The 24,325-nt window shown below is 39.2% G+C and overlaps 1 protein-coding gene across 12 annotated transcripts in view; it reads right to left on the bottom strand.

Moving 5' to 3' along the window:
* The window catches only part of acad8 (acyl-CoA dehydrogenase family, member 8), a 165,961-nt gene that overhangs the window by 128,137 nt on the left and 13,499 nt on the right, over positions 1-24,325 (bottom strand). For all 12 annotated transcript variants that reach the window (XM_069894346.1, XM_069894349.1, XM_069894351.1 and 9 more), the window contains 3 exons: positions 23,286-23,386; positions 14,228-14,397; positions 4,907-5,016 (listed from right to left, as the gene is read on the bottom strand). In XM_069894346.1, coding sequence (XP_069750447.1) covers positions 4,907-5,016; positions 14,228-14,397; positions 23,286-23,386 — 381 coding nt within the window. The remainder of the gene's footprint in view (positions 1-4,906; positions 5,017-14,227; positions 14,398-23,285; positions 23,387-24,325) is intronic.

Here is a 24,325-nt window from a genome sequence, read left to right as displayed (position 1 = left end):
TGGTCCACACAATGTCCCTTTAAATCACCCGCGATGTTTAAATGTGCTGAGTAAATGTGCTGTTTGCGACCCCTGCAAAGTTTAAATGGCCTGGTCGCTGACTGTTTGAAACCTCTGTGGTGTTGAACTTGTCTGATTAAAGGTCCCGTCGTCCGACAAAGACTGCCAATTCTTCCAATTGCGAGGTCTCCTAGCGATCTTAGAATATCCTTATTCACGGGTAAGTTTGTTTTAATGATTCTTGTTTTGGGGTTAAGTTTTAATAGTTCTGAATGGAATATTTGATCATTCCCATCAGATCTGAACACAGAGAATTGCCATTGTAAGGTGGCACCTTAAGACTTAGCAAGCGAATTATGCCCTTCAGCCCATCAAGTCTGAATCACCATTCAAATCAAGGCTGATGTATTTTTGCTTTCGGCCCCATTCTCCTTCCTTCCCCTGCCCTCTTTCCAGTCCTGGAGACTGATCACCTTCAAGCATACTAAGGCATCCAGTATTTTAATTTTTTTTTTAATTTAGACATAGAGCAAGATTACAGGCCATTTTGGCCCACGAGTCCATGCCACCCAAGTTACACCTCATTAACCTACTACCCCAGTACATTTTGAACAGTGGAAGGAAACCAGAGACCCCAGAAAAAACCCACGCAGACATGGGAAGAACATACAAACTCCTTACAGATAGCAGGGAACTCAAAGCCCGGTCCGGACCCGATCGCTGGCACTATAAACGCTAACCACTATGCCAACAGTGTCTCCTCTTTATTTATGGAGACCTGCACTAGTCTTTCACATATCCTCTCACTGAATTCTCCAATTACAGAGCATGTTTACTTTGTAAGTACTGATATAAACTACTCTTTTTAAGACAGGTTGCCCCACATAATATTTTTAGGCCTAGTACAGTTATAGCAAATTGGCCTCTTCAAAAAGCACCGATCATTTGTGTTCTGATATCTACAACTGAATGCCTTTCTCTCTATGAGCTGCAAATGAGTTCCACCAGATTACATTCCAGAAACAAAATAAAGATCAAATTCTATTGACTGATGTGAACCCCCTCACTGGTGATGGGCATCTGTAATCCTGGAGCAGGTAGAGGCTTCTCCACTGGTACTTCCCAAATGACCATCTCCACCAGCAGGAACAACATGAGCAGAGGCTAGATCCTTGTCTGAATTTTCAGGATGGACATCTCTGCCCATCTTGATATTTTATTAGGTTTATAATTTTCTCCAAGTACAAATCCCAAGAGTAATTTGACAGAAGTTCTGAAAACCTGCAGGGTCTTATTAATTTTCCTAGTCTTATTCATGTTTGAGTTTCTACTGTTATCTATTTTGCATTAACTATGATCTGACAACTGCTTTCACCTACATATACCAATAACACCAGCTGTTCACCTTCCCTTCTCAGAATGTCCTGCAGCCACTCTGAGATATCCTTGAGCCTAGCACCGGGGAAGTCTTACTTTCAGCCACAGAATCACTAGAATCCCCTCCCATTAGAGCTCTCTCAGTTCTGTTCCTGGTCTTCTGTGCAGCAACACCAACTAACTGGACAATCACTGCTGCTTTCCTTGAAAGGTCATCTCCAATAGTAAACTTGTGAGAAGATTGACCACAGGGATAAGCTTTCTGTCCTTCCTGATGGTCATCCATCTCCTCTCTCTGTTCTGGTGAAGGGACCAGCCATTTTTAATGAGGCCCATATGGCCCTGCCTGGGAGCTAAAGAACATTTAAGTTGGGCCATGGACTGAAATCATAAAATGTGGTCAGTAGGAGAAAAATCAACTAAACATGACTGCTTCACAGGGAAGGGAGCCCATTAACTTCAAGCAGAGTCCTAAAGGGGCCATAGTCAAAAAAAAAATTGAGAATGGCTACACTAAACATACTCTTTACATCCTTGGATGCTCCCTGTGAGTCCACCTGGAGCTCCATATGGTCCACAAGGGGCTGCAGATTGACACACTGATATCTCTATCCTTTCTCTAATTCAGTTTCTCCTCCCTGGCCTCTGACCCTCCCCACTTTAGTTTAAATCCTAAGCCACAGCTCTGGCTATTTAATTTGCCCAATCTCTGGCTTTCATTTACAAAGAAAGCACAGTGCCTTCGGACAAACCTGCACATAGGAGAACAGGACACATTGTTTGAAATATTCAGGAAATATAAAATGTGTCAATGTTTTATAGCGGCCATAACCAGGTGGTTTGAACAAACACACGAAAGAAAAAAAAGCTGCAATTGAACATAACCACATGAAAGATTGCTGTAGGACAACTGGGGAGAGACAATAGATATCAAATATCTATAAAAAGTGCCTTGGCAATTTGTATGCACATCTTTGAAGCTGTTAATAAGTATGATGAACATGCATGAATATGAAGGGGGTGGAAGATACCTATCAAGTTAATGAAACAGAATTTTAGTTTGATTCAGCACAAATGCCTGGACTGAGGAGCCCATTCCTGTCCCTCCCATGTCCTGTTGTTTAATTGTTAAACTTTATTTACAACACAGCAGAAGCCGATTCAGGCCACTGAAAGCCTGCCACCCAATTAACCTACAACCTTGTATATTTATTTTGGGTGGTGGGAGGAAACCTAGAGCACCCAGGGAAAACACAAGCAGCCCACAGGGTAGAATGTACAAATTCTTACAGTCAGCACTGACTTGATGCTGTAATAGTTTCAGGCTAACCATTAGACTAACCTAGAATATTGAACTGCATACAGAAAGAAATAAAATACAGGTCAGATTTGCTGATGCTCAGAGAATTAGAATACTGGTTTCCTTGCTCAGCACTTAAAAGGTTGTAAAGGCTATGGGGAATTTATTAGAATACATTCCAGACAGGGATTAGAGCTACAGTGCCATTCGTAATCTTTAGGACAAAGATACATTTTTTTTCCTTTATTTGCACCTGTACTCAACAGTATTAAATTTGTAATCTTTTTCAATCATTTTTATTGGTTTTTCTAACAAATACAGTGCATTGAAGAAAAGGGAACAAAACTGGAAATACAATATCATATATGTCATCATGGCTATTCCTTGAGGTCGAGGATGATGGACTTATGGGCTCTCAAGTGGCTTCTGAGTCCAATCTTGGCTTTGAAAGATCTTCCACATCCAGGACAGGTCATTCCAGATGGGTTTTGCTTGTTGCTGCCTCTTTTTCCATTTACTTCTCATTTCTTCTCATTCTGTACATCTGTTGGCTTTGAAAGTTGCCTTTCCTTCTGAGATGAAGGTTTGCCTTCCTGTTCTTGGTATTTGTTTCCCAATTATTGATGTTAATGTTATATTTCTTGTTACATTTTAAGACGTCTTTGAATCTCTTCTGTTGTCCACCTCTTTTATATTTGCCTTCTTTAAGGTGGGAGTAGATTTGTTTCAGTAGACATTCTTCTTCTATCCAAACAACATGACCGCTCCATCTTAGTTGGTTCTTAATGAAGGAGGCTTCAATGCTTGTTGTTGTTGCTTCTATCTTCCCAGCTGTTATTTAAGATGTTTTGAAGACAGCGTTGATGGAACTTTTCAAGTCCCACAGTAGTGGTTGTATAAAAAGGGACCATTCATCAGCAAATAGAAGAGAGATTGAAAATGGCTAAATGGTGTACTAACAACAACCTCTTGCTCAATGTCACCAAAGCCAAGGATTTTTGGAAGTGAAAACCAGAGGTGTATGATAATTGAGGGACCAGAGTTGGAGAGGGTGAACAAATTTAAATTCCTGGGAGTCACTATTTCAGAGGACCTTTCCTTGACCCAAAACACTAATGGCACCTGTCTCTTACATCCCCCCTGTACTTTCTAGCACACACTTTAAAACTATGCCCTGCCCTTCCCTTCCCTTCCCCTGCCCACAACCCCGTGTTAGTCATTTCAAGCTTTGGAAAAAGACTCTAGAGAGGTTTCCAATGCATATAGAAGCATTAGGATCACCACTGCTTTGTACACTAACATTTTGGTGTCCATTCGAATGTCACGATCATAAAAGACCCTTATTCAGAGATGTTCAAAAGCTGTTCCAGCGCAATTAAGATGATGTTGGATCTCGTCATTAAGGTCGACAGTGGAAGAGAGGTGACTTCCAAGATATGGAAAGTGGTTCACATTTTCTAGGGTTGTTTCCCCAATTGAATTGATGGTTCTATCCGATTTGTCTCAGTTGGTGATGGTTGGTCGATGATTTGAGACTTCTTGGAATTGATGGTAAGACCAAGTTTCATGTATGCACAGTTGAAGGCATTCAGAATCATCCTCAACCTCGAGGGATAGCCACGACAACATATGTGACATTGTATTTTCATACTTTCTCCTGGCATCACCAATATACCATTTAATGATGATTTTCACTGCTCTCTCTCTACATTTCTTCAGTTTTCATTTTTGAATAAGTAGCTGTTATTCTTCCTCCCACTTTTCTTTTTACAAATCTATATTTTATCTTGCATCTTTATGTATAATGCGATTATTATGTGCTGTGCATCATGTGTGAACCATGGTCCAGAGAAACACTGGTTGTACCTGTACAGTCAGATGATAATAGATTTGAAATCCCACTTGCCTTTTAGTTTCTAGTTCTGGATAGCAAACTCTTCGAAACCCAAGATATATTTCCCTTATTCCAATTTTCTTATTTCCAAAGTCTAAAGCTTTGTGTCTCATTTGTTGAATGCCCTTCAGGTCTCTGAAATTTAGAACAGATGGGTGCCAAATGGGGGACAGGTACTATTGAAAACACCAGTTCACAAAGTGAACAACAGGGTAGAAGGTGCAACCAAAATAAAGAGAAAGAGAAAGGGATAAACCTTTGTTTTGCTGATGTTGAGCAATGCTAAAAGAAAACTTGGTCTGTAAGATGTGTTTGAGATTTGATAAGAATCAGACCTGGCTCGGTGAGACAGTAGGAAGCAAAGCTCTCCATGCTGCACAGTGCGGGACAGTGATTGTGGCGCAGCTCCTCATCCCCAAACTTGTCAATCATCCAGGCACACATGCTGTGAAAAGGGAAAGGATACAGCTGTTAATGCAACCTGGTTCTGTTCCATCTCCACGTAAGCCAGACTGTTTGTGTACCTGTCATTAAACAGCTGAAAGATCTGAGTTTCTCTCAGAGTTAAGCAGTGAGTTAACCCAAAAGGAAACTGAATAAAAAATAAAATTTCTGTCCATTATCGAGCAGAGGTCACTATCCACCGGACGGCATTGAATATAACAATCACTCTATAGCCAGAAATTGCATCCTCCTTTATAATGCTACATCCCCTTTATATTCCACAGAATAGAATTCCTCTTTGTAGTTTAACAGCATTCAAACATCACTGCACAGTGCACCACAGCACCTATAATTTCTGGTAAGGAAACGCCAACTATTTTGGTGTGGGTGAGAACTATTAGAAGTTTAATTTTTAATTACTGAGGACAGGGCTCCGCCTTGAATGTCACCATTTAAGATTGCTTCCAATCTGTTACAAAGCCACATCTTTACAAAGACGCAAGAGACTGGAGATGCTGAAACTGGAGCTAAAAACAATGTGTTGGAGGAACTCAGTGGGTTGAGCAGAGATAGTGGGGGAGAAAGAGCTGTCAACGTTTTAAGTTGGAACCCTTCATCAAGTCTGATGAAACATTTAAACATTAGTTTTCTTTTAATCAAATAGTTTTAAGAAAGCACCTAGTGATAAAGTTGTAAGAGTTATGATGTTGAAAATTAGACTGGACAATGGGAGGAGCTAAGGAAAAACAAGTCTCTGCGACATAGGGTACAGCAATCGAAGTTTGGGAATCAGACCAAAATCGATAAAATGCCCGTGCGTACGTTCCTCGATGTATACAATGGTGTTTGTCACTGAAACAGCACTTTATACATTCCTCACCTAACCTAGGTTTTATATTGCTACAACACAACTTCTTTACATTTATACCCCCACAAAATGCCTAAAATTTAGTAGACTGACAAAGTAAAGCCAATAATAGACTCCAATGAGGTAATTACATATATTTTACAGCAATGACGCAATAGTATCTAACTGATGCATTGGCTGATATGTATAAACCCTAATGAAGTACTGTTGATATAGACAAAGGCCTTGTTATTCATGGGGGAGAGGAGCCCAGACTAATGGAGATATCACATTAAATCCACATTTCATCTGGCTGCAGTGACACAACAGGAGCCAATCAATCTCTTGATGGATAAAACAACTCCATGTTTCAATTTGTCAAAACAAGCTGAGACACACAAGGTGTGAAAGGTCATGAATGTAGTTGGGAAAGGACTGGACCGGAGTGGAGTGGGGGGGAGGCAGTTAGGTGGGGACAAAAGCATTCTGACACAAATCTTAGTTTCTGAACACAAACTTGCCCACGTACCTCATTCCATTGTTTCTGACCCTGACCCAGCCACACACTATTTACTCTTGCCAGCACAAGACATCAAATTACTCACAACAAACAGGATTCACCAGACATCATAGTAGCTTACTGAATTGTACATTGTATTGACCAAATAGTCCTAGTAATAGCTGACTGAATTTTTTTTAATGTAGACATACAGCTCACTAACAGGCCATTTCAGCCCACTCGTCTGTGCTGCCCAGTTTACACCCAGGTACATTTTGAATGGTGGGAGGAAACCGAAGCCCCTGGAGAAAACTCATGTAGACACAGGGAGAACATATAAACTCCTTACAGACAGCATGGGATTCAAACCCAGGTCCATCCCAATTGTTGGCATTGTAAAGGTGCTGCGCCAACCATGCCACCAATCTTTACTTGAATTAAATTATATTGGCTCTGGAGGCATTGCATGAGTTTCACCAGGTCGATTAGCCAATCAGGAGAGAATGAGTCATCTGGGACTGTACTCAATGAAATTTAGAAGAATGAGAGGGGTTCCTATTGAAACTTCTAAACTTATGAAAGGGATAGATAAGAGAGAGGAAGGTAAGTTGCTTTAACCTGGCAGGAGAGACTAGGGCTAAGGAACAGAGTTTCAAGATTCAAAGGAGAGATTTAGGATGGAGACAAGGAGGAACTGCTCTTCTGAGAGTGTGGAATTCTCTGCCTAAGGAAGCAGTGGTCATCTCAGCAAATAATGTCTATTTAAGACAGTTAGATAGATTTTTGTATAGTAACAGAATTAAGGGTTATGGGGGAAAAGGCAGGTAGGTAGAACTGAGTGGAATTATGGTGATGGAAAAAGAAAATAGTTTGTTTAAAACTCAGATTGTAAATAGGATTTACTGCAGAAAGGGAACCAATCACTACCTTAAAAAATATCTTTGAATTGGCACACGAGGTGTCATTAGGATTGTTCCTCTAAATTGATCAAAGAGTCGCACAAATCTAAAGTTAAAATACAGCCAATCTGGAACAAATTGGAGACACAAGAGACTGCAGATGCTGGAATGTGAAGCAAAAAATCAAATTATTGCAGGGATCATCCATTTTTCAGATGGAGACTATGCTGCACAACATCTACTCTTCCTGGTGTGCCCTTCCTTCCACAAAGAGCAAAGAACTTGCACTTGAGCTGCAACAATGGGATGACTTCTGCATGAGAACACAAGGCAATGTGATGTATTTTAAATATTGAAGAGGTTTGATAGAATAGGCAAATAATTTTTCTCATGGAGAGGCAATTATTAACATTTATTTCTTTCATCCCAATTGGAACCCTTCCAGACACAATTTAGCTCTTTTAAATGACCCCAGCTTGTTGGATGCAGAATTACCTGCAAGTACCTCCTCCTAGTCCACCTTTATCAGAGCCTATCTAATGGCATTGAATTTGATCTTCTTCCAATTCATTTCCAGATCATCCTTACCATTGTTACAGGCCCAGAGAACCCCAAAACCCAGCAGCAATAGAAATTTACCAAGACAAATGGTTACTCAAACAAAAGTTGCTTTTGTTTTTCTTTAAACATAAAAACAGGATCAAACTTTAACTTATTACTATTAACTTAACTTAATCCTTTTCCAATTCTAAGTGCACGTGTATGTAATGTGTATAAGTTCAGGAATGTTCTTTGATTCACAGTCCAATCTCACTTCTCATTCCTCCAAGTTCACCGGTATCAGGCAATTCTTATACTGTGCACAGAATTCAACATTGATGAATTTTCACCAGACTCTGGTGCTTAAAGGTAAATGGTTACTGCTCAGGAAGGTTCTTGTTGGTTTCAGAGAGATTCATTGGTCACTGGACACACACAAACTGATTTACTTCCATCAGCCATGTCAGTGTCTTGTCAAAAAAACACCCCATTGGGGTTTTCCAAATGATAACCTCTTCTTTCAGGCCACCAGAGTTCTTTTTGTTTCCCTTATTGCAGGTGAAACTCTAGCCACCCATTTCCTCTTGTGAGGACCACAAGGGATTTTCAACAGGCTGAACTCAGAACTCACCACCCATCTTCAAAATGGAGTCTTCAACCAAGCCTGTCAGCTTGCCATGTTGCAGACTCAAAGGTCACTGCAGAACTGAATTCTCTCTCTCCAAAGAATCACATTTTCTTCTCTCTCTGCTTGCAAAACCACAACCCAATCTTTGAAAGATCTTATCAATCTCTTCCATTTGCACATGCTTTTGAAATTCTTTAGCAAAGCAGTTTTTGAAAAATCACTGGTGCTTGAGTGTCCAGCTTGAGCAAAGCTCTTGCATTTTAAATGAGATCTCTTTTGTGAAATGTTCATGTCTGTGAAGTGACTCTAAACCCCTACAATCTATCTCTTTTAAAAACATATTTATATATAAAATAATATAACATAACCTGTAACACCATCTTCATAGCTTGAAACTTAAGAGTTATAATCATTATCTCCGACTGTTCAATCACTATATGGGGATTGACATTAGACCCAGTACTTCTAAAGGACTATTTCTGACCCAGTTTAAAATTCTCTCCTGAACACACCTCCTTTAAAACCTTCAAACTAATGTAGCTAAGATGAGCTGTGACAGAGCATTTAGAGGTGGCTTGGGAGGAATTGCTCGAGTAGCTTGCACACAAACACATTTTAAAACACAGAATTTGGAGGAATTTTGCAGAGTGCTTTTTGCAGGAGGCAACAAAATATGGACAGCAGCTTGCCTGGGAGAGCATGTGATTTTTGCAGGCAGAGGAGAAGAGTTTTGCTCTCAGAGAAGGAGGGTGTGAAACAGAGAGGAGAGCGACAGAAATCCGTTCCAGAGGGACAAGTTGGCAAACTTTGGAAGGCTGCCTGGTCAAAGGAGAAGACTGGCGGTGTGAAAGGTGACCTGAAAGAAAGAGGATCATGTGGAGAACCTTGAAAGGGGCAAGTTTCATCAGCAAGACTGATTGAGAAGGAATCAGTTGCGGATGTCCTAGAAATGGAACCTCTCTCTGAAAAACAGCAAGAACCCTCCTGAGTGGTAACCATTTGCCTGTTAAACACCAAAGACTGGTGAACTTTGTTAATGCTAACTTCTGTGCACAGAACAAGATTTGCCTGTAACCAGTGAGATTGGACTGTGATCCAAATAACTTTTCTAATCTTAAATATACATTAGACACACCTGCGCTTAGTATTAGAGGGGGGATTAAGTGGGTTAGGTAGGTCAAGTAATAGTTAAAGTTTAATTCTGTTTTCTTGTTCAAATATAATTAAAAACTACTTTTGTTTAAGTAGTGGTACATATTTATTGCTGCTGGTTTTTGGGGTCCTCTGGACTCCGTAACAGAGCAAAGTTGAAATGTCCTATGACTAGAATCTTATCACACTCATTCTGAACTATGTACCTGTCATCCTTTTTATACCTGCCAAAATCTTTATTACCTCGCACACTCCAACTTCACTCAATGTCTTCCCAGCTTGTGCTGTAAGAATTCCTCATACCTGCAGACGCTAACCTGAATCCACCAAGCCCTAATTTCCCCCTCTGCAAGTTACTCACCACTTTCAAAATAATCTTGAGAACCCATCTCTTGATCCTTCCTTAAGCTGTCTCAATTCCTCTGTTCTTCCCTATTCCACCACCACCCCCATCCCATGTTTCATCTTGTATTTGTATGTGTGAGTTCTTAGACAACACACGGATGAAGAAAAAGGTTCTTTAAAGTTGCTGTAAACAGCACATGAGGCAGGCCATGAGGATGCAAGCCTCCATTACTGATCTGCATACTGTGTGTCAGCCCCCTGCTGGCAGCCAAGTCTAATCAAACAGGAGCTATAATCCTCAAGGCATTGCTAGTTACCTTACAAACATGATCTCTACCGTTACATCTTCCTTTCTTAAAACAAAAGTAGCTTACTTTTAAATAACATGCTTTCTTTGTATAACTCTGCAATTTTAACTTTAACACCAAGAATTTACATTTTAATTATCAAAATTGTTAACATTTTTTAAAACTTGTTTTGAGTGTTCACATTTTCATACACTAAAACTTGAAGAATGACTAAGATAGCACTACTTCATTCTAGAACAGGGGTCTTTAAATTTGTTCAATGAGTCTCTTAGGAGGATTCACATTTCTTGACGATTCCTGATTGATTGTCCTTGAATCTGAGTTGTTGTCTCAGATGATGTCTTCTCAGATGTGCATTCAGGTTGTTCAACAGTATCTGTCTTTCCATCTACTGTGGCTGGTCCCATTTGAAGATCTCGACAATTTCTTCACAGAACAGTACCTTCATCGGTCTGAACAGTATATGATCTTGGTTGGACTTCATAAGTTTGTTTTGTCTTTTACCTTACTTGGTCACCATTGTAGAGTTCTGGTAGGTTTTTTGTTCTGTCAAAGTAATACTTCTGCTTTTCTTTGTTGTTCTTTGTACTTCCTCACTTTCTCCCCCTCTTCTGTTTTTAGGAGGTTCTCCTGAATGGGTAGGTTTGATCTTAGCCTATGTCCCATAAGGAGTGGGCTGGTGACATATCACACTTGAGCGGCGTTGTGCGGAATACTAGCATGCTCTGGGAGGTCAGTTCCACTGTCATTTGTCTTGTCATTTGGTCTTTTCACTTAATTTGTTATATCATTATTGATTCTTGGCCAGTACATCACCTCTCTTGCTCTTTTCTTACATTTTTCAATTCCGAGATGATCTCCGTGGATCCTTTTTAGCATCCCTTTACTTAGACTCTTTGGGATAAGGATTTTTATTCCTTTGTAGATCATGTCTTCAACCACTGATAGTTCTACCCTGCAGTTCCAGTACTCTGCAACATCAGGTGAGCAGTCCTGCTTCATGTTGGGCCATCCATCCAAGATGTTTTTTTCTGTTATCTCAGTGTTTCATCTTTGTCTCTGACTTTATGAGCTCCATTTTTGGATCTGATATGGGCAGTGCACTTGTGATCATGTCCACAAAGGCGTTCATGTCTTCATCCATTTTGGTGTTTGCTGGCTCTCTCGTGTCAACAGCTCTAGACAACGGACATTGTCTGCTGTGTACATTAGCTTACCCGGAGTGTACGCCACATTCAGTGTATACCGTTGCAGCCTAATCATCATTCTTTGTATTCTAAGTGGACATTAATTTAATGGCTTTTGGAATAATGCAATCAAGGTCTCTGCACTGATTGCTTGTCCTGACACAAACTACTGAAATCTTTCACAGGTGTATGTGATGCTGAGCAGCTCCTTTTCAATTTGAGTTTATCGCATCTGTCATTGAGTGTGATGCATACGCAATGGGTTGCCAGTCATCATATTTTTGCAGAAGAACTGCACCGAGCCCACTATGTGATGTGTCTGATGATATCTTGATGGGTCTCGCTGGGTCGTAAAAGTTCAGAACTGGTTCCTCTGTGAGGACTTTCTTTAGTTCACTCCATGACTTTTCATACTCATGATTCCACTCCCATTCAATGTTCTTTTCTTCTCAATTGAGCCATCTTTTCTGAGAGGTTGGATATGAATTTACCCATATAGTTGACCATTCCATTAAACCTCTGTATGTCCTTTTTGCATTGTGGCCTTGGCACGTTCCCAATAGCAGACACCTTTCTGGGATCTGATTTGGTGCCCTCACTATCAATAATAACTCCTACAAATGTTAGTTCTGTCACCCCGAGCTGGCATTTCCTTAGTCTCTCATCATGCTCCATTCTCGTGGTTCCCCATACTATGATGTCACCCATTAAGGTATCAACTCCATCCAGGTACTGATAGACCATACGGATAAACTTCAGGAACTGAGGCAATTCTGAATGGTAACCTTAGGAATCTGTATCTGCCAAATGGATTATTGAATGTGCACAGTCTTGAATTTGCTTCATCCAATTTCAACTGCCAAAATCCTGATGATGCATCTAACTTGCTGAAAAACTTTGCATTTGCAAACTGTGACATGATTTCTTCATGCGTCGGAAGCTTAAACTGTTCTCTTTATTGCTCTGTTTTGATATCTTGAATCCAGGCAAATTCTAAGCTTTCAATTCTTTTTGTCCACAACATCGAGTGAACTCACCCATTCTTTTGGCTCATCTATTTTCTGAATCACATTCAGGCTTTCCATCCTGTCCAACTCTGCCTTTAGTTGCTTTTGAAGCGCAAATGGAACTTTTCTGCATGGATATATTATCGGTGGCACACATTTATCCACTCTGATCGTGTGTTCTCCTGGAAGGCAGCCTAGACTCTAGAATAGGTCATTGTCTCTCCTTCACTTTCCACCACGAGAGCTCTTTTTACCAGGTTCAGTTTCTCACAGGCTGTTAAACCTAGTATGGCCTGTACATCATTTGGCACCACAATGAATGCTAGCATGTGCTCTTTGTCTTTGTGTTTCACTTTGACCATGCATTCTCCTTGCACTGGTATATCAGTACCTGAATATGCTGTCACCTTCACTTTTGTTCCGTACATCTTTGGTCTGGGTCTAATCTTCTTAAAATCAGTCTCTGATATTACATTAATTTGTGCTCCAGTATAAAATTTAACTTAAATGTATGTCATTCATTTTTAATCTCAACATCCAGTCTCTGTTTTCTTTTTTGTTTTCAGTCACAACATCAACATAGAATTCCTTTATATCCCTTTCATCTACTGCAATGGGCTTAATACTTGCTTTTGTTGCACATATAGCTTGTTTTACCATATGGTGGACACATTTTTGATAGGGGTCAATGACATGGGTTTCGATTCTCCCTTTCATTTTTGTTCACTGGCCATGCCTCTCTCCACTTTGGCGCACTTTTTGTTAAACGGTTTATGTCTGTTCTTGCTCACTGCATCCATGTTGCAGCTAGTTTCAATGAACAGCTCTTTTGCCTGCAATTTTGCAGTTTCTGTAGCCCTACAGAGTGCTATGGCTTTTTCTTGGTCTAAATTTTGCTCTCTTAGCAGTCTTTCCCTTAGACTATTTTCTGAAATACCACACACAAGTCTGTCTTTTATCAGCGAGTCACTCAGTACACCAAATTCACACATTTTGCTTTTGTTTCTCAATTCAGTCACACACTGATCAATACTTTCTTCTGTATTTTGTACACATGTGAAAATTCTTTGCCTCTCAAACATCATGTTACATTTATGTATGCAGTATGCCTCAAACTGTTCCATTATTTTTTCCAGTTTCGTTTTGTCTCCTTCAGCAGAAAGTGTGAAGTTATTATACACCTCTAGGGCTTCATCACTCACGGCATGTAAGAAAAATGATGGTTTCACTTTATCACTTTTCTCATCAGTTCCGACTGCCACTAAATACAATCCAAAATGCTGTTTAAATCTGTTCCAATTTTCAACCACATTACCTGTCAGCTGAAGTTTCGTTGGTGGATGTAATCCTTCCATTTTTCACTGTGTTATCTTCTCTTCACTGATCAGTTGCTGACTTTAGATTTTACCTTTAAAAAATTTCCTTTAATTTCCTTCATCCCACTTCTGATTCCATGTTTTATCTTGTATTCATATGTGTGAATTCTTAGACAACACTTGGATGAAGGAAAAGGCTCTTTACTTTAAAGTTGTTGTAAACAGCACATGAGGCTGCAAGCTCCATTACAGATCTGCATACTGTGTGTCAGCCCCCTGCTGGCAGCCAAGTCTAATCAAACAGGAGCTATAATCCTTAAGGCATTGCTAGTTGCAGTGCAACCATGATCAACATCACTACACCCCATCCTCTGAAGGGTTTCATGTTATTTATGTTAAATAAAGCTGCAGGAGCTCACAGTGAGTAATGACAAGAGCCTGACAGCTAGCTTGTTGCCACAGTGTATTTTCTACATCAACTTACTTATGTATACTCATGTAAGCAGTGGTACTTGCGCAGCCGGTTGACAATGCTTCAAATATGATGGAAGTATCCACTCGTGATAGTCCTGATCCCCCGACATCTGGGCGAACATATATCCCACCAAACCCAAGTTGTGCAGCTTTTCTCATCGTCTCCACAGGAAAGATTTCCTACCAAATATTTAAAATACAAAGATCATGATAATCAGCATTCCACAAAAATATCAGGTAAGAGAGAGAGCATAGTTTGAATTGTATTTATTCTGTATGTGAAGAAGTATCTTTTGTGTGGCCCCCTTGAACACAGTCATGAAAATAGGACAATTTACAGTTCTGTTGCAGACAGAGAATACACTACGATTACATGGAAGCGCTCTCAGAGGAACAGATTTTGTTAACCACTAGAACACTGCAAACACCAATACAAGATAGATTGCTCAAAGGCAGAAGAATATAAACAATAAATAGATGCAGATCCTTTTAAAACCACAAATGTAATGGATTCCCCAAATGAATGATGAAAACGTTTACTGTTCCAGTGACTTGTAAGCTTTGAGTTGTCACAAGTCAGACACATTGTGAAGTAATACCTAAGGTCCACAAGCACCCACTTATATTGGCCCTGATCCTCCAAATTTGAGGTGCCACTAAATTGAGAGGCTGTAGTGAAAAGGCTAACTTATTCCATGTTAATTCTGATACATAATAAAAATAACCCTAATCACAGTTCTCAAAATATTCATGATTTTAAAAAAAATATAGGCTTTAAAATGCTTTAACAAGCTCTACACATTGGACAAAGACCTTTTTCAAGAGAGTGATCAGTACCTGGAATGCACTGCTAGAGTGACTGGGAGATGGAGTTCATAAGGTCGTATTAATGTGGTGGGACAAATGCCTGTTTCCCTGTTGCACATGATGTTTCTAGTTTCCTTGGAGCAAAGGGGACGACATGATGGAGATACACAAATTAGGGTGGATGCAGTTGGAAACTTTATTCCACAGCAGAGATATCTAAAACCTGAGGCCATAAATTTATGGCAGAGGGCGTGGTCATTGTCAGGGTGGGCTGAGTCAGAGTGGTAAGGCACTGGCTCAACAGGCGTCAATGAGAACTAGTAAGATGTGAGGAATAGCAGGAATTGAAATAAGAAGAGCCAAACTATTTGAGGAACGAAACGGATTCAGCAGGGAGGTACAGGTAAGGGCAGGTTTTAGATATCCTATATGTTTCCTCTGGTCATAATCAGAATCAGAATTTATTGTCATGAACAAGTCATGAAATCCGGTGAATTGCAGCGGTGTCATAGAGCAAACATTCATATTATAACCATCTTACAACATTACAACAAAATAAATAAAATTAAGAGTGCACAAAAAGTAAGGCAGTATCTTTGGTGCATTGATTATTCAGGAATCTGACAGCAGCGGGAAAGAAGCTGTCCTTGTGCCGCTGAGTGCTCGTCTTTAGGCTCAAACATTGGGAATGGCAGCCAAGGCAGGGAAATGCTCCTCTTGGAGAATATGGGTCATCAGGGAAGCCAGTAGTATCCCTGATGACTTCATCTGTGAGAAGTGCATCAGATGCAGCTCCTAACAAACCAAATTAAGGAACTGGAGCTGGAGTTGGATGAACTGCAGATCATTCAGGAGGCAGAGAGGGCGATCAACAAGAGTTACAGGGACACTAGGAAGGTTGATGGGTGACAGTCAAGAGAGGGAAAGGGAACAGACAGGCAGTGCAGTGTACCCTTGTGGTTGTTCCCCTCAATAACAAGTATGCCATTTGGATAATGTTGTTTGTGGGGCTGGGGGTGGGGGGTGGGGGAGTGGCAGGGGTGGAAATTATGTACCAGGGACAAGCCATGGTGATCAGGTCTCTGGCAGAGTCTGGTCCTGTTTCAAAGAAGGGAAGAGAGGAGGTGACCTATAGTGATAGGGGATTTCACAGTTTGGGGACAGATGAGGTTCATTGGAAGAGATTGAGTATCCCAGATGGTAATATTGCCTCTCTGGTGCCAGAGTCCAAGATATCTCAGAACAAGTTCATAGCATTATTAGCAGGGGGCGCAGCCAGATGTTGTGTCCATGTAGGGATCAATGACGTGGGTAGGAAGGATGAGGAGGACCTGCAATAGATTTCAGGAAGTTAGGGGCTCAGTTGAAGGACAGGATCTCCAGGATTGTGATCTCAGGATTGTTACCCAGGCCATGTGCTAGTGCGGATAGAAACAGGAAATGCAGCTTAACACATGCTATAAACATGATGCAAGAAGGAGGCCTTCAGGTTTCTGGATCATTGGGGCTGTTTCCAGGGAAGGTGGGACCTGTTCTGACAGAATGGCTTGCATCTGAACTGGAAAGGGACTTGTATGCTTGTGGAAAGCTTTGCTAGTGTTGCTCCAATGGGTTTAAAACCCTTGACTTCAACCCAAAAGAATCCAAGCTTTTACCTCGTTAATAGCCAGACGAGCAATTCTAATGAAATGGAAATATAATCCTTCACCTACTCCTATGCAATGATTCCATGATATTATGTCTTATGTTTGAAGCATTAAAGATGCCACGGTTGAATTTGACAAGATGTGGGCCCATTCATGGATTACTATCACATTTCGAAGATTTTGTTGTGTGAATGCTCTGGGGATTCCCTGTCTGATGTCCAAGAGTCGCGATTCAAATCATATCTACTCATACTCATCTACTCATAATCGTTACTTCTCTGAGGGGAGAGATTAATAAATTCCTAAAAACTTTATAAAGCTCTATCGGGAATCTATCTTCACCTGGTGTTTTATTGTTTGGTGGTTTCATTAACATATCATATATTTCTTAAGCCTTAAAAGGTTCTGTCAATTTATTTTGTTCTATTTGTAGATGTGGTAGTTCAATATTAGACAAAAATTCATCAATTTTGTCATTTTTTTCCTATATTTTCAGTTTGGTATAAATGTTTATAGAATCTTTTAAAATTTTCATTCAAATCTCCAATGGATTAGATGTGATCTGCTTATCATCTTTTCTTGTCGCTAGAATGGTTCTTTTAGCTTGTTCTGTTTTAAGTTGCCAGGCCAAAATTTTGTGTGTTTTCTCTCCCAGTTCATAATATTTTTGATTTGTTTTCATTATATTTTTCTCTACTTTATATGTTTTTAGTGTTTCATATTTTAATTTTTTCTCAGCCAGTTCTCTCTTTTTCTCTGTATCTTCTCTTTCCACTAATTCCTTTTCTATAATTGTTATCTCTTTTTCCAACTGTTCTACATCCCGATTATATTCCTCTTTAATTTTAATCATATTGGTTATTATTTGTCCTCTAATAAAAGCCTTCATTGAGTCCCATAAAATGAATTTATCTTTTACTGATTCCATATTTACCTCAAAGTATATTTTAATTTGCTGTTCAATATACAATTTGAAAACTTGTCTTTTTAACAGTGTAGGGTTTAGTCTCCATCTATATGTCTTTGGTGGGACACCCTCGAATTCAATTGTTAATAACAATGGAGAGTGATCAGATAATAATCTTGCTTTATATTCCGTTTTTTTAACTCTCCCTTGGATCTGTGCCGATAACAAAACCATGTCTATTCTTGAGTAGGTCTTATGTCTATTCGAGTAATGTGAATATTCTCTCTCTTTGGGGCGTTGCTTCCCCCATATATCGATTAGTTTTATCGATGCCGCTTTAGTTGCCCATTCAGAGCCAGTTCTCCAGCGCATGATGTCCTGTTTTGCGGAAACTGCCAAAATGTTTAGCCTGAAAGTCAGCCTGAAGAAAACTGAGGTCCTCCATCAGCCAGCTCCCCACCAGGACTACCAGCCCCCCCACATCTCCATCAGGCACACTGAACTCAAAACGATAAACCAGTTTACCTACCTCGGCTGCACCATTTCATCTGATGCAAGGATCGACAAAGAGATAGACAACAGACTCATCAAGGCAAATAGCGCCATTGGAAGACTACACAAAAGAGTCTGGAAAAACAACCACCTGAAGAAACACACAACAGATCAGCTGTTGTCATACCCGCGCTCCTGTTCGGTTCCGAATCATGGGTCCTCTACCGGCATCACCTACGGCCCCTAGAACGCTTCCATCAGCGCTGTCTCTGCTCCATCCTCAACATTCATTGGAATGATTTCATCACCAACATCGAAGTACTCGAGCTGGCAGAGTCCGCAAGCATCGAATCCATGCTGCTGAAGACCCAACTGCGCTGGGTGAGTCACGTCTCCAGAATGGAGGACCATCGCCTTCCCAAAATCATGTAATATGGCGAGCTCTTCACTGGCCACCGAGACAGAGGTGCACCAAAGAAGAGGTACAAGGACTGCTTAAAGAAATCTCTTGGTGCCTGCCACATTGACCACCGCCAGTGGGCTGATATCGCCTCCAACCGTGCATCTTGGCGCCTCACAGTTCGGCAGGCAGCAACCTCCTTTGAAGAAGTCCGTAGAGCCCACCTCACTGACAAAAGACAAAGGAGGAAAAACCCAACACCCAACCCCAACCAACCAATTTTCCCTTGCAACCGCTGCAACCGTGCCTGCCTGTCCCGCATCAGACTTGTCAGTCATCAACGAGCCTGCAGCAGACGTGGACATACCCCTCCATAAATCTTCGTCCGTGAAGCCAAGCCAAAGAATATCGATTAGTTTCATATCCTGCATTGCTTTTAGTGTAAATTTAGTTACTTTATTCTTATTGTTACTTGTCTTCTCAGTTTTGTCTATCATTGGGTTCAGGTTCCAGGTTTTTTTTTTATTAATTTTTTTTAATTTTTCACACTGTGAACCATATCAATCAAAATACATACAAACATTTCCCTCTTAAATATACACAGTGGCATTTTCTCCCCTTTTTTCCCCCTACCTTCCCTTCCCACCCCCCTCCAAACCCATTAAACGTTCAACATATACAGTACAATAAAACCATTAAACAATGTCATCACACAATGAAAATAAACAAGAAAATTGTGTCAGGTTGAAGTTGAAATCCCCTCCTCGCAAGATATGTCCCTGTGTATCTGCTATCTTTAGGAAGATGTTTTGCATAAATTCCTGATCTTTGTTAGGTGCATTGAAGTTTAGTAAATTCCAAAATTCTAAATAAATCTGGCACTTTGTCATTACATATCTGCCTGATGGATCTGTTATTATTTCCTTTATATTGACTGGTAGATTTTTGTTGACTAATATAGCTTCTACCCTGGATTTTGAGTTGTGTGATGATGCCACTACATGGCCTACCCAGTCTCTCTTCAATTTACTGTGTCCTATCTCAATTAACTGTGTTTCTTGCACAAAAGCAATGTCGATTTTCTCTTTTTTTTAGTCATGTCAGTAACCTCTTCCTTTTAATTTGGTTGTGGATACATTAATATTTACGGTCATGAAATTTAATATACCCATCTTATACCTCTTTTTTCAATTCTATCTCGTCTCAACTCTTCCATCTCTTTATCCAATTTTTTTTGTTATTTTTGCACATCTCAATACACGACGACATGATTAAAAAACAAATTATCCTAGAAACCTCTACTAAAATGATCACATAAAATATATAATATATAAAATATATAATATATAAAAATATAAATCACATAAAATATATCACATAAAGTATATTGAATAAACCTTCCAAAAACTCCATAATCCTATACAAAAAAGGCTTCACCTTTTAACAATGTAAGAAAGTACCAATCTCTTTTCCACATCGGAAACACGCATCTGAAGAACTAAAACCATATCTTTTTAACTTCTCAGGAGTTAAATACAACTGATGTAAAAAATTATAATGAACTAAACTATATCTCACATTAATTAATTTAGTTATACTATCCTCACACATACTCATCCACTCTTCCTGAGATATTGAAATAGACAAATCATTCTCCCATTTATTTTTCATTTTATACAAATCAGATTTAAACATCTTCTGTTGCAACAAATCACTATCACTATCACTATCAGTTCAAACTTACTTCATTTAGGTAATTTCAGCTCACGCCCTAAATTATCTAATAACCAAGCACATACTTGATAATATGCAAACAGAGTATTCAGCATAATTCCAAACTTTTCCTTAACTCTATTAAATAATAAAAATGATCCTTCTTCATAACAGTCTCCCACCAATCTAACACCATTCTGTTCCCAAGATCTCAAATAATGATTATTCACCAAAAAAGGAAATAATTTACTCTGGTACAATAGAATTTTAGCAGTAATTTTACCTTTAGATCTAATAATTTGATCCCTACTATACCATATCTCCATCAAATGTTTCAACACAGGTAGATTATAATTTTGTAAAAGACGAGGATTCCATTTATATATAAATTGATCGATATTTCATTCAAAAATCTGGGACAATTCAATCTTAGCCCAAATAGGAAGTTGATCCATAGCAAACATCCTATTAATAAATTTTAACTGAGCCCCCTCATAATAATTCTGAATATGTGGTAATTGAAGCTCCCCTAAAGCATATTTCCATGTCAACTTTTGTAACGATACTCTTGATAATTTACCTTTCCATAAAAATAATCATATTGAAACATTTAGTTCTTTAAAAAAAATTCCTTTGGAAGCTTATAAGGAATAGATTGAAAAAAATACTGTATATGTGGGAAAATATTCATTTTAATACAATTCACACGCCTCAATAAAGTTAGTGATAAATCTTTCCACCTATTTAAATCAAATTTAATTTTATTTCATAAAGGTATATAATTTAACTTGTATAAATATTGATAATCAACATTAATAACTATTCCTAAATATTTAATCTTATTTGACCAATGAAATTGTGTCATCTGTTTACAATCTGAATATTCCTCATTTACTACTGACATTATTTCACTTTTCTCCCAATTAACTTTATAACCTGAAATTTCACCATACTGCTCCAATTGCTTTTGAAGGTAACCCAAAAATTCCTTAGGATGTGTTAAATATATTAAAACATCATCCGCAAATAAGATAATTTTATATTCATCTAAACCTACTTTAATACCTTGAATATTAACGTCTTGTCTAATCACTTGAGCCAATGGTTCTATTACCAATGCAAATAAGGCTGGTGACAAAGGGCATCCTTGTCTAGTCGATTTAGTTAATGTAAATGAAGATGATATTTGTCTATTTGTCACCACCCTGGCTGATGAATTCTTATATAAAGCCTTAACCCAACCAATAAAGAGTGGTCCCAATTTAAATTTCTCTAAATCTTTAAATAGAAAACTCCACTCCACTCTATCAAAAGCTTTCTCGGCATCTAAAGCTACTATCGTTGGTTGGTTGGGTTGCTTTCTAGAAGCATTAATCAGAGAAATTAATTTAACAATGTTATCTGCAGAATATCTATTCTTAATAAACCCAGCCTGATCTACATGAATCAATTGTGGCAATTATTTTGTTAATCTATTAGCTAAAACTTTAGCTACTATTTTGTAATCTACATTTAATAAAGAAATCGGTGTATATGAACCAACTTTCAATGGATCTCTATCTTTTTTTGGAATAACAGTAATTAGTACTTTAGAAAACGATTGTGGAAAAAAAACCAGTATCTTTTGCTTGTTTCAAAACATCTAAAAATATTTATTTATGGGTGGTCATAGTCTTAATATTAGAAGTGATCTAATTAAAACAGAGAGGAGGAAGAACTTCTTTGGTCAGAGGGTCGTGGATCTGTGGAACTCACTGCAGCACAAAGCAGTGGAGACCAGATCATTGGGAATATTTAAACAGGAAATGGATAAGTATCTCATTAGTAAAGGTATCAAGGGATATGATAGAGCCACAGAACAGACTCGATGGACCTAGTGGCCTGCTTCTGTTCCTTTATCTTGTGATAATTTGCACTTCCTGTCAGTTGCTGTCACAGCTCAGATGTATGTGGAGTCTGCACACTCTCTGTGACCATGTTGCTCTTGTAATTTGTTGCTAGTGTAGGTGTGTTGCAAGTGGATCTGGGAGAGGTAAAGGACACATGTAAATTAATAGGTTAAACCAGCCATTCTCAATCGTTTTAATGCTATTGCACCCCCTAAAACTCTGCTCAAAATTCAGGGGCTCCCCTCCCTGTGAAGCAGACAAGTTATGGTATCTTCCATACTTCTCTCCTACATAATATAATACAAAATATTTATGTTACACGAGGTGAAAATTGACTTAAATGCCCTGTGGCCCCAGGGGGAGGTGGGGGAAAGAGGGCCCTTATTGAGAATGGCGGGGTTAAGGGAAAAATAGAGGTGCAGGATTAATGTGATTGTTCTGAGAGATGTCACTGGTTTAATGGGCCAAATTAGCTTTCTTTGGAACCATAGAGAACCACAGCGCAGAAACAGGCCATTCAGCCTATCAGGGTATGCCAAAACATTTATTCCTCCTGGTCCTATTGATCTGCACCTGCACCATAGCCATACATACCCTTCCCATCCATGTACCTACCAAATCTTCTCTTAAATGTCAAAAACAAACACATATCCACTATATATGGTGCCAGCTTTTTCCACACTCTCATCACCTGCTGAGTGAAGATGCTCCCCTGATGCTCCACTTAAACATTTCACCTTTCACCCTTAACCCATGTCCTCTAGTTCTTGTCTCACCCTGCTTGCAGTTACCGTATTTATACCCATCATAATTTTGTATACCTCCATCAAATCTCCCCTCATTCTCTGATGCTCCAGGAAATAAGGTTCTCACCTATTTAACCGTTTCTGATAACTCAGATTTTCAAGTCCTGGCAACATCCTTGTAAATTTTCTCTGCACTCTTTCAATCTTATTGATACCTTTCCTGTTGTTAGGTGATCAAAACTACACACAATACTCCAAATTTGACCTCACCAATGTCTTATAAAACTGTACCATAACATCCCAAATCCTATATTCAATATTTTTATTTATGAAGGCCAATATGACAAAAGCTCCTTTCTAACTGTGATGCCACTTTCAGGATTTATGTAGCTGTATTCCCAGATCTCTCTGTTCTGTCACACTCTGCAGTTCTCCATTTTCTAAGAAAAGAAAAAAAAAATTATTTACCTTCTGATCCCACTCTGTCATGTGTGGAGCCATTTCATTCAAAGCAAATCCAAAGGCAACTTTCTGGAACTCCTTCTGATCATTCGAGAGTCCTGCAGAGGCTGCCAAAGAAAAGTGAAAACAAGTTTGTGACACACAATCTTGCAGCATTGTAATACGTTCAGCCAATCATGTACATATGATTGTACAGAATCATGTTACAGAATCAAGGTTACAGAAGTCAAAAGATATTAAAAGGACAAAGAGCATAAAGGCACTTTATCTGAATGCCCGCAGTATTAGAAATAAGGTTAGTGAACTTGAGGCACAAATCGGTACCCATGCCTATGATTTAGTAACCATCACGGAAACATGGCTACAAGGTGACCTTAAATGGGAATTAAACTTTCAAGGGTATCAGGTGGTGCAAAGAGATAGACAGGATGGTAAGGGAGGTGGAGTTGCACTCTTAATCAAAGATGAGCTCCAGGCAGTAGTGAGGGATGATATAAGATCTAAAGAGCATAATGTTTAGTCCATTTGGGTAGAGATAAAGAATTACAAAGGGAAAAAATTATTGGTGGGTGTTATCTATCGCCCACCAAATAACAATAGTTTAGTGGCACAGGAAATAAAGTGAGGCATGTAATAATGATATGGCAGGAGTCATGGGGAACTTTAACTTCCACATAGATTGGGAAAATCAAGTTGGTTGTGGGAGTCTGGAAGAGGACTTCATAGAATGCATCTGCGATAACTTTTTTGAGCAGTATGTTAAGGAACCAACAAGAGAAAATGCTCTCATGGATCTAGTGTTGTGCAATAGATAGGTAGAGTAAATGATGTAACAGTCAGAGACCATCTGGGAAATTGTGATCATAAGTATGATTGAATTTCTCATTCAGATGGAAGGGGAAATAGATCTAAAACTAATATATTATGCTTAAACAGGGGTGACTACCATAGGATGAAGGAGGAATTGGGCAGAGTGGACTGGGAGCACAGGCTAATTGATGAAACAAATGAGGAACAGTGGAAGATTTTCAAAGAAATATTTTGTA

This window comes from Narcine bancroftii, chromosome 8 (assembly GCF_036971445.1).
Source record: "Narcine bancroftii isolate sNarBan1 chromosome 8, sNarBan1.hap1, whole genome shotgun sequence".
NCBI classification, from domain to species: domain Eukaryota; kingdom Metazoa; phylum Chordata; class Chondrichthyes; order Torpediniformes; family Narcinidae; genus Narcine; species Narcine bancroftii.
This window is presented reverse-complemented; position numbering and strand designations above follow the sequence as displayed.